The 10855-nt window shown below is 56.6% G+C and overlaps 1 protein-coding gene across 4 annotated transcripts; it reads left to right on the plus strand.

Moving 5' to 3' along the window:
• The first annotated feature begins 1847 nt into the window (after nucleotides 1-1847).
• Nucleotides 1848-10489, plus strand: ASB10 (ankyrin repeat and SOCS box containing 10). Of its 4 annotated transcripts, none has more exons than XM_081147149.1 (6): nucleotides 1848-2165; nucleotides 2954-3221; nucleotides 4594-5113; nucleotides 8994-9107; nucleotides 9389-9574; nucleotides 9723-10047. In XM_081147149.1, the coding sequence occupies exons 1-5, from the start codon at nucleotides 1895-1897 to the stop codon at nucleotides 9572-9574; spliced, it is 1359 nt and encodes a 452-aa protein (XP_081003275.1). In that variant the 5' UTR covers nucleotides 1848-1894; the 3' UTR covers nucleotides 9723-10047. The 4 variants fall into 4 exon arrangements, with proteins under 4 accessions (XP_081003275.1, XP_081003273.1, XP_081003274.1 ...); XM_081147147.1 differs by having other exon boundaries at nucleotides 1851-2165; nucleotides 4594-5266; nucleotides 9723-10031; XM_081147148.1 differs by lacking the exon at nucleotides 1848-2165 and adding an exon at nucleotides 2324-2799 and having other exon boundaries at nucleotides 9723-10489.
• The last annotated feature ends 366 nt before the right edge of the window (nucleotides 10490-10855 follow it).

Below are 10855 nucleotides of genomic sequence, written 5' to 3' on the forward strand. Positions count from 1 at the left end.
AGCTCTTCGCCTGTCTCTGTGCTTCCGCCCCTTGTTCCGTGTCACTGGCGCCCACCTCACACCCCACCCCGACGAGGTTCAATGACGTTCGATGAGGTTCTCTGATCCCAGATCCCTGTCCTCCAAGCCCCCGTCATTTCCCTGTCTTGGCCCCCCACTCCCTTTCTTCCTCGAGGTATGGATGGGAGGAAAATGGGAAGAGAAGGGGAGAGAAGGAAGATCTCGGTAAGCAGAGAAAAAGGGGAAAGCAGGGGTCTGGAGGCCAGCAGACCCTGGTCCAGCCCCGCTCAGCACTGTGGCCCTGTGTGGGCTGCACAGTCATTTCCTGTCTCTGGGCCTCTGTGTCCTCATCTGTAAAGTGACGAGAGATTGGACCAGCTGATCTCCAAGGTCCCTTCTACTCCAGGGTTGGATTATTCCTACCAAGGTGTCTGGGAAGTCAGGGAGGTGGCTGGGTGGAGAGGGAAAGGGTGGGGAGATGGAGGCGTTTGTGGCTGCTGGTAGATCCAGTGCCTCTTCCGAGTGGTCTTCACTTCTTTCCTCTGGACACTGTCCTCCTCTCACCTGACTTTGTCTTTGACCCTGAGCCAGGCCCCAGGGGGCTGAGTGGGACACAGCTCCTGCTTGTGGGCAGAAGTCCATCTGTGGGTCCCCCTTGCGGGGAGAGAAGAGCTGGGGGAAGGTGCAGTCAGGCAACTCTGGGAGCCCCAGGGTTCTCCCTGAAGAAGCAGTGTAAAGAGTGTGCGAATAAAGGCGATGCTTCCAGTGGTCGCAAAGGCGGTGAGAGCCGGGTGGGGCGAGGCCACGGGGGCTGGAGCTCTCTCATGTGGGCAGCCGTGGCTTGGCGGAGCCGGGGCTGGTTTGGATTTTCTTTCTCCAGTTTTTCATTTTCTCACCCCAAAGGAGAGCAGTCCCGTTCTCCTAATGTGCCTGAAGGGGCAGAGCCGCTTCCCCCTCTCAGTTTCCAGCTGAGCCCCCTTCTAACCATGGCAGACAGAGGGGCTGTGGGAGATCCAGGGCTCGTCCCCGGAGATGGGGGGTCAGCAGTAGGATGGGGATGGGGGACAGCACTTGGATGGGGTCATCACTTGGATGGAGGTGGGGGGTCAGCACTAGGATGGGGATGGGGGGTCAGCACTTGGATGGGGTCAGCACTTGGATGGGGTGGGGGGTCAGCATTAACATGAGTGTGGGGTGTTAGTCCCCAGGATGGGGGTGTTCTATTGCTGCCTGTGGGAGTCCTATTCCCCTGGGGAGAGTCTGTCTTCCTAAGAACCCCTGGAGGAGAAAACTCATGGGGGGCCTTCTCTGCATTTGTCATTACTATCGTGAAACGTTCCCTTAGGTTTGGGAGTGTGAAGGTGTTGGGCTCACTGATGACATTTGGGAAGACAAGAAAAGTTATGTGCACCCACCTGCTCTCCCTCTGGGATCAGAGCCCCAGCAGCTGGTGGCCTCTTGGTGGAGCCGGTAATAGCAAGAGTGAGAAGTGGCAGCTGGAGAGCCCACCCCACCCCTTCTGGTCCCTGCTCTGCAACAAGTCGTCACACCAGGAGCCAAGCCCGTCCCACCTCTGGGCTCCGTTTTCCTTTACCTGTGAAACTGTGACCGATGCCACCATCTGGGTAGTCCCTTCAGTCCTGTTACGAAACAACTCGGGGTGAAGCTCAGGGTTGGAGGGTGCCATCCTCACTGGATCTCCAGGCTCCTCCTCAGTTCCCTCTGCCAGCCTAAGCCTCATTCCCCAGGACCAACAGCTGGGACTGCTGAGGCTATTTATGGCTTGGCTCCCCTGCCCCTCCCACAACGGGCCTTGCCTGGCTCCGGCCCAGCGCCTGCCTGCCGGCGTCCCCCTGAGTCCTGCTTCTCTGGCTCTCTCTTCCACAAACTAGCCATGCCTGGGAGAAGGGGGTCCCCTCCCCACTGGGGACACCATCTTGGGTGCTTCCCCTCGGCCCCTGCCTGCCAAGCCTGGGGTCCCCGCTCCCGCCCAGCCTGGGATCCCCCGCGGCCAAAGCCTCTGCTGTGCCGTGACATGGCCCTGCAGAATGCCCTGTACACCGGAGACCTGGCGAGGTTGCTGGAGCTGTTTCCCCCGCACAGCACAGCCGACCTGCTGCTGGAGAGCCGGGCTGCTGAGCCTCGCTGGAGCAGCCACCAGAGGGGTGAGGGGCAGCGGGGACGGGCGAGACCAGGGGGCTGGGCTGACTGCATCAGGCACAGAGGTGCCAAGTGCTTGAGGAAGAGAAAAAGCCCCTGGCGGTGTCTCCCTTACCCCAAAGCTTGCTTAAACCTTGGCCCAGGAGTGAAGTCATGTGGAGCCCAGAATAGCTCTTGTGGAACCGCGTGGCTGGGTCAGGCTCTGCTCGGGCTCAGCTCAGGGACACAGACCCTTTCCTTCCATCTGCCTGTTTCCCTTTTCTCTCTTTGCCTTTTGGCCCTCACCTCTCCTCCCCCATCCCCTTCCCATATGCTCACACACTGTCCTAATGAGCTGGTCCCCGGAAGAGTGCAGGGGGCAGGAGGAGCCCCTGGGTGACAGACGGGCCCTCTGTGCCAGGCTGGTGGAGAAGCCCAGCGGCGGGTCCGCAGAGCACCCGACATCTGGCCCGGGACCCATCGTCACCCGCACGGCCTCGGGACCTGCCCTGGCCTTCTGGCAGGCGTTGCTGGCCGGGGACGTGGGCTCTGTCTCCCACATCCTCGCCGACTCCGGCACCGGCCTGGAACCAGATTCCATCTTTGATACCAGCGACCCAGAGCGATGGAGGGATTTCCGCTTCAACATTCGCGCTCTGAGTACGGGGTACTGGGGGGTCTGAGTAGGGGGGAGAGGGGAGGCTGGGAATGGAGCTCCGGGCTCCCTCTTCCTGGTCTCTGCCCACCTCCCCCACTGCCTGGCAGCTCTTTGCTTCCGTCCAGTGTCTGAGGCCCATGTCTCCTCTCTCCCTAGGACTCTGGTCTCTGACGTACCAAGAGGAGCTGACCACCCCACTGCACGTGGCAGCCAGCCGGGGCCACACGGATGTTGTGCAACTGCTGCTGAGGCGGCGGGCGAGGCCTGACAGTGCCCCCGGGGGCCGTACAGCCCTGCATGAGGCCTGTGCTGCGGGCCACGCTTCCTGTGTCCATGCGCTGCTGGTGGCAGGAGCCGACCCCAACATCCCTGACCAGGATGGGAAACGCCCTTTGCATCTCTGCCGGGGGGCTGGCACCCTTGAGTGAGTGACTCCTCACCCCAACCCCCATTCCACTCCTGGGCAGACAAAGCGATGACCTCAGGGGGCACGGGGGAGCATGTCAGGGGCTGGCAGGCTGCTGGATGGAGAAGTCAGGGCTCAGGTAAGGAGTCAGGATGCAATTGCTTCCCAAACCATCCAACCACTGGTCCCAGGAATTTTGGAATGGCCTGAACTTGGGACAGTTTCTGCTTCCCCCGAGCGGGAGGAAGGCTGTGGCAGGGGCCAGCTGCATGGCCTGCATTGGAGAACTTGTCTGGATTCATTCCTGGGATCCGTACTGTGCTATAAAGTTTTCATGTGTTCTAAGTTTATGCTATGTTCCAGGACTGTGGTAAGTGCAGCAACTGGGGCACGGTCCTGCCCTCAGGGACCAACTATCCAGTGGTCCAGATAGGCTGTAAGGACAGCGACTTCCAGGTAGAGCCTGAGTTGGTCCCTGCGGGCAGGGTCTGGTTCTTAACTTGGCAGGTCTGGCATTTCCAGGTTGGCAGGCACCCTGATTAATGTGCTCAGGGACCAAGTCCAGCTGACCAAACTCACAAGAAACTAGTGGATATACTCAAATGTGACATCATATCATTTACTGTAGGAAATATTCCAACTAATTGTGCCCTGTGTCTAGGGAACCTTCGAGGATGGGAACCTCACAATTTTTTTTCAATTTATCTTATTACTTTTTAAAATATGTTTTTATTGCCTAGCTAACCTGGCTCAGCGGTTGAGCATTGACCTAGGATCCAGGAGATCGCAGTTTGATTCCCAGTCAGGGCACATGCCCGGCAGGGGGTGTGCAGGAGGCAGCCAATCAATGACTCTCTCATCATTGATGTTTCTCTCTCTCTCCCTCCCTTCCTCTCTCTGAAATCAATAAAGATATATTTTTTAAAAATATATTTTTATTGATTTTATTTTAGAGAGCGAGAAGAAAGAGGGAGAGAGAGATAGAAATATTGATGAGAGAGAAACATCAACATCGATCGGCTGCCTCCTGCACACCCCCCACTGGGGATCGAGCCCGAAACCTGGGCATGTGCCCTGAGCAGGAATCGAACCACAATCTCCTAGGTCGATGCTCAACCCCTGAGCCATGCCGGCTGGGCTTCTGTCTATGAATTTGACTTCTCTGACTACCTCTTATAAGTGAAATCACATAGTGTTTGTCCTTTTGTGACTGGCTTATATCACTTAGCATAATGTCCTCAGAATGTTGACCAGGGATGAGATGGGAGGTGAGGCATACAGAACCAGGAGCCACAAAAGCTCCCCCGGGCTTGCTTTGCTCAGACTGGTGGGGATGCAGGGGTGAAGGACTGTGCCCCATTTTTCTCTCCCCCCCCCCCGCCCTCACTAGGTGTGCGGAGCTGCTCCTGAGGTTTGGGGCGAAAGTGGATGGTCGGTCCGAGGAAGAAGAAGAGACCCCTTTGCATGTGGCTGCCCGGCTTGGCCATGTGGAGCTGGCAGACCTACTTTTAAGACGGGGAGCATGCCCAGATGCCCGTGATGCCGAAGGCTGGACGCCGCTGCTGGTTGCCTGTGACACCCGCTGCACATCCCCCACGGATGCTGAAGCCACCACAGCCCGCTGCCTCCAGCTGTGCCACTTGCTGCTCTCAGCCGGTGCCGACGCAGATGCTGCCGACCAGGACAAGCGGCGGCCCCTGCATCTGGCCTGTCGCCGTGGCCATGCGGCCATCGTGGAGCTACTCCTGTCCTGCGGTGTCAGTGTCAACGCCATGGACTATGGGGGACACACGGCCCTGCACTGTGCTCTACAGGGCCCACCCTCAGCCTTGGCGCAGAACCCCGAGCATGCAGTGCGAGCCCTGCTCAACCACGGTGCTGTCCGAGTCTGGCCTGGGGCTCTCCCCAAGGTATGGGGCTGTGGCAGAGGGAGGGCAACGAAGAAGAGGCCCAGATCTGTGCTGCCACATGCTCTGGAGGCAGCCCGGGCCGTTTGGGCATTTGATAGGTCAGTTCGGTCTGTCTTTCATGCCACAAGTCAGCAAAGCCCAACAGGGGCAAAGGTGAGGCCACAGAAGAGGGGTGTGTGTGTGTGTGTGTGTGTGTGTGTGTGCGTGTGCGTGTGCTGGTGTGCGCGTGTCATACGTGTGTGTGCATGTATACATGTATCCTGGGCGTGTGCACGTGTGTGCATGTGTGGTGGAGATGGACCGAGGGCAGTGGGGCCAGATTATAAGATTGGAAGAGTCCTAAAGGAGGGCCTGGGACTGTGGGCAGAAGGAGCGAGCTGGTAAAAGGAGCACTTAGGAACCTCTGCCTGGCTGTGGGACCCATCAATGAGACACTCGATGAGCCTGGGCGATGAGGGTCCTGGTTTGGATGAGTTGGTCCTGGTTTCTGAGCACTTGGCAGGGCAGGCATCACCCAGTCCAGCCGCAGCTGTCCTGGCACCTGAGAAAAAAACCTTTCACAGTTAATTTCCAATCTGTTTCTGATTTTATGTTAATTTCCCCAAAGTGGGTTCAACTGGAGGACCTGTGTTACTGATGCCTGGGCAGGGGGCCCTGTCCCATGCTGTGTCGTGTCTGGTGGGGGTTATATGATGTCATGAAGGGCACTGGGCCTTGGGCAGGGAACCCTGTTCTCCGAGGAGTTGGGTCAGGACTAATACAGTTGTGGGAAGGTCCCTCTGCCCTGTCTCCCTGCTTGTCCTGCCCAGCCCAGCCCCATCCTGGACGCTCCCTGCTGTCCTCTCCTCTCCCCTTCACTCACAGACCTAGAAGCATCTGTCTAGATTCCTAAGCAAGACCAAATAATTAAACAGCCTGAGAGTTCGGCAGATTGGTCTCCCCTTTGGGAGAATACAAGAAAATCAACAATTAACACTAATTAATCTCCTATTAACACCAGATAATTAGGAGACAAGCAATTCCCTGTAATCTGATGGTGGCTCTGACAGCTAATGATTTCCCGGAGTCGGGGACAGGGTGGGAGGAGAAGGCGGAACAGCAGGCAGATTTCCCGGGACCCCACTGCCCGCCCCTCACCCTGCTCCTCCCTGCCTCTTGGACCAAGGAGGCCACACAGCAAATTGCCCCATTCATCCCTTCACGATCAGAAAGCGCAGGATCCACTTTCCAAGATCGGGCAGCTGTCCCAGGCTTGGCTGGGGTGCCTGTTCTCTGGTGAGCAACTCCTTCCTGCTAGGAGGCCTCCACGGCCCATCTGGGACCACTGCCAGCCCCAGCCGGCTCTCTAGGGGCCACCACAGTGGACTGGGCACTCAGGAGACCAGCCTTTGATGCTTGTTTGTATGACTATAGGCAAGTCACTGGCAGTTTTTGAACCCAAGTTCCCTGTGACCTGACAGTGCTGAAAAGCTATTGGAGCACAGAGGGTAATAGTAGGAGCCAGCACAGTCCTGCCCACACACCAGACACTGTTTGACACCTGTTAGCTAGCCCTGTTCCACAGCCCAAGGGTGTATGCGAACGCACTTGGAAAGCTGTTAGATGTTATCCCAGTGTAAGGTATCATTAGACAAGGGAGAGAGATGTAGGTTGGAAAACAGGAGGCTTCCCGGAGGGGGTAGGACTTGGGACAGGCTGTGCTTGAAGAGCTGGAGGCATAGGCATTCCAGGCAGGGTGTAGAGACAAATCAGCAAGGGCCAGGATGGACAGAGAGACTGGCCCCAGCCACAGGCAGGAGGAGCGGGTAGAGCAGGAAAATTGGATGTAACCAGCCTGCGTTTCCCTAGCTCTAAGGAGTGAGGCAAAGAGGCCTGCCCTGGGCAGACGGGCTGGGGCAGCTCCTGTGAGCGCTGCCCAGATGCAGGGCCAAAAGCAGAGGGCCCTGGGTGTGTGGGATGCTTCCTCCAGGGGTCCTGTTTCCTAGACAAGGCCTTCCATCTGCTCCCATTACCCGGCAGTGCCCATTATGGGCAGCCCTCGCAGCCAGCCAGGCGGAAGGGTCTCCTCTCCTTGTGCAGGGTGTGTCAAGCCTCTAATGTTATATGTGTGGGGAGGGAGGGGTAGGTCCAGGGATGCTGCCTGGAAGATGGCACTCTGATTTTATAAAGAATCTGTGGCGACAGCTTGCAGCTTGACATATAGCAAGAGATGGAGAAGAGGAAGCATGAATCTGTTTATGGGTATGATGGTACCTGTGTGTGTCCGACCTGTGCGTGGTTGCCTTTGTGACCACGTGGTCAGCCCCCAGGAGGGGCAGCTCCCTGGCATGGCTCACCCCTCACGGCCTTCTTTGACCACCTGCCTAGGACTGTGCCCTCTCAACCACACTCCGTCTCCGAGCTTACTGATTTTCCTTTGCAGCAGCGTATCTGTAAACTGTGTTTTCCATTTGAAATAGAAACTGCCCGATGACAAGGACCTGTCTGTTCTCCTCACTGCTACGTCCCCAGTGCTTGGCCCACAGTAGCCCTCAGTATATATTTGCTGAATGAAGAAATGAGAGAATACATCTGGCTCCAACGTGATCCCACCCCCACTCCTACGTCAGGCTTCTGCTGGCCTCATAGCTTCTCCCTGAGCACCGTCCGGGCTCCTGAGTTCCCCTCACCCTCACAGCCCCAATCCCCTGCTCTGCAAATCCCTCCCTGACCACCCAACCCTGCTCCCCTGCCCCCCCCTTGTAGCGATCGCTACCCCTCACTTAGCATCGGGCAAATTCATTAATATTTCCTCTCAAGAGCTCCAAACTCAAGTCAGGGACCCCTTTCCCATCCAGAAACATCCAGCAGAGAGCCTTGTAGAGGCAGACGGCAGAGCAAGGTGATAGAGTATAGTAGTTAAATGCCAAGAGCCACACCGCCAGGCTTGGGTTGCTGGAACTGTAACTCGGGCAAGTTACTTAATTTCTCTGTGCCTCAGTTTCCCTTGTCTGTCAAATGGGGATAATAAGAGTTCAGACCTTGTAGGGACAACGGTTAAGAGACTTAATATGTGTAAAGTGCTAAGAAAAGTATCTGGCATATATTATGCACAATAGAAATGTTAGCTCATGTATTGGTTTTCTGTCACAGCCACAGCAAAGCACCATAAACTGGGTGGCTTAAAGTCTTAGAAATACACTCCCTCATAGTTCTGGAGGCTGAAGATGTGAAATCCAGGTGCTGGTTTCTTCCAGAGGCTCTGAGGGAGAATCTGTTCCATGCCTGTCCCCAAGCTTCTAGTGGTGCCCACGATCCGTGGCATTCCTTGGCTTGTAGATTCATCACTCCAATCTCTTCCTCCACCGTTACATGGTGTTCTCTCTGCGTGATGTCTGTGTTTCTCTTTTTTCTTTTTTGTTGTTGTTAATCCTTACCAGACGATATTTTCTTCATTGATTTTTTAGAGAGAGTGGGAGGGAGGGAGGGGGAGAGAGAAAGAGGCAGAGAGAAGCATTGATGTGAGAGAGAAACATTGGTTGCCTACTGCATGAGCCCCGACCAGAGCCGGGGATTGAACCTGCAACCCAGGTACATGCCCTCAACTGGGAATCGAACCCATGACCCTTCGGCACCATGTTTTCTCTTATAAAGACAACAGTCATATTGGATTAGGAGTCACCCTAATGAGCTCATTTTAACTTGACTACATCTGCAAAGATCCTATTTCTAAATAGATCACCTTTAGAAGTCCTGGGGATTAGGATGTCCACATATCTTTTGGGGGAGGTATTCTAACCCAGGACAGCTGGTCTAGGGCTGGCTGGCCATCCTGCGTAGACTGACTGGGGCCTGCAGTATGAGGTAGCCCTGGGAATGCTGACCACCTCTATCTCCCCAGGTGCTGGAACGCTGGTGCACGTCCCCTCGGACCCTTGAGGTCCTGATGAACACCTACAGCGTTGTGAAGCTTCCTGAGGAGGCCATGGGCCTGGTGCCTGCAGAAATCCTACAGGTTAGACTCCAGGGCCCTGACCAAACAATCACTCAGCCCGCCCAAGGGACTCCTAAAGGGAAGCCCCATCAGTCCCCCCACTCTGCCCCACAGAAATTATCCAGAGACCCTCTCATTGCCCCAGAAGAAGAAAACTTACAGTGAACACCTCAAACCCTCCCTACTCCCAAGAGGCTCCTGAAGACACCCACCGGCCACCAGCTTCCCTCTGTGGGAGGAGTGGGTGCCACTTGTCCAAGGCTGCCTCGACGAGTCCCCCCCCACCCCCGTTCTGTCCCCAGAAGCACCACCGTTTCTACTCCTCCCTCTTCGCCTTGGTGCGGCAGCCCAGATCCCTGCAGCACCTAAGCCGCTGTGCGCTCCGAGCTCACCTGGAGGCCTGCCTGCCCCACGCCCTGCCCCGCCTTCCCCTGCCGCCCCGCCTGCTCCGCTACCTGCAGCTGGACTTCGAGGACGTGCTCTATTAGGTGAGTCCTGGGTTCTGTGGACAGTCCTAGTGAGAGTATTTGGGGTGGGGAGTAGGAGACAAGAGCAGAATTGGGGGCAGGGTCCTGGCCAGAACCAGCCTGCCTCCCAGGACACCGGACCTCTCTGAATGCACACCTCTCCTTCCAGATGAACACTGCATTTTGAGAGAGCCTGAAAGCAAATGCCCCAGGCATCAGGGGTGCTGGCCCGCTTCTCACAGCGCTCCGAACCCAGGACTGAACTGAACCAACTCAAGCCAAGGTGGCCCTCTCAGCAGGAGGTCATCTCCACAGGCACAGTGGGATGCTGCCATTCCCAACCATGGAGAGGCGGATGGACCACGTTTGCTGGAGAGAGAGCCAGGACTCGTGGCAAGTGATACTCTCCTCCTGGGGATCTCCTGAGGTCCCCTCTGCCGGTCCATACCTTTATGCACATTAAAGTCTCCAGATCCGTGTTGTTTGGTACTGTCTCCCACAGGTCTGCCTCTGAGCTGGCCCACTCACAGGGGACTCGGGATGGGCAGACTGGGTCTTCCCCAAGGTGCCAGCTGCGTCACCTTCCCCCTTTGGCATCCACCAGCTGTTGAGGGATCCCAGGCAGATCCCTGCTCCTCTGGCTCATGATGTGGCGGGATCGCCACCAGTGATAGTGTCAGAAAGGCCCAAAGGACAGCCGGCCGGTGAATAACTCGGGTAGGGCAGAGCCTCAGCAGATGAGGCAGTGCAGACAGTGGGGCAGGACAGTAACGCAGCCTGGGAGCTGGAAAGTGAGGTAGGGACAGAAAGGCCAACAGGAAGGTGGGTGCATGGATGGGCAAGCATGGAGGGGTGATCATGGTTTAGGAGAGAGTGGAGGACCCAGGTTTAGGGAAAAATTAAAAACCCCAAAAGTTCTCTCTCTTGCACACCTGGTACCTGCCTCTCTTTATCTGCTCCTTCAGTTTATCTTTGTGGTGGCAGGAGCTGAGCTGAGAGTTACCCCCTTGGGTTCTAGTCCTGCTCTGTCCTTAACTTATAGAGCATAAGTCTCTTCCCCTCTCTGGGCTGTAAAACAAGACAGGAGAGGGTCCCAGGATTTTAAGAACCTGCAGAGGTCTCCAGCCGCCGGGAGCCGTCCTGCACCTGCAGGGGGTAGGTGGAGCTGACCGGAGCAGCGCAGCCAATCAAGTGCGCTGTGAGCAGTGACAAGGGTTGCTAGGCAGAGTTCCCTGGGCGCCGGAGTGCGCACGCGCGGGAGTTCGCGGATTTTTTTTTTTTTTTTCTTTTTTTTTTCCCGCC

Source organism: Miniopterus schreibersii, assembly GCF_964146895.1.
Source record: "Miniopterus schreibersii genome assembly, chromosome: 9".
Taxonomy (NCBI): Eukaryota; Metazoa; Chordata; class Mammalia; order Chiroptera; family Miniopteridae; genus Miniopterus; species Miniopterus schreibersii.

What these genes read in the sequence shown, in the direction of transcription:
- ASB10 (XM_081147146.1), top strand. Translation starts at nt 2,490, where the DNA reads ATGAGCTGGTCCCCGGAAGAGTGCAGGGGGCAGGAGGAGCCCCTGGGT. An exon ending in CTTCAACATTCGCGCTCTGA is followed by an intron (nt 2,800 to 2,953) that starts GTACGGGGTACT and finishes CTCTCTCCCTAG; the next exon opens with GACTCTGGTCTCTGACGTAC. An exon ending in AAAGCCCAACAGGGGCAAAG is followed by an intron (nt 5,267 to 8,993) that starts GTGAGGCCACAG and finishes CTATCTCCCCAG; the next exon opens with GTGCTGGAACGCTGGTGCAC.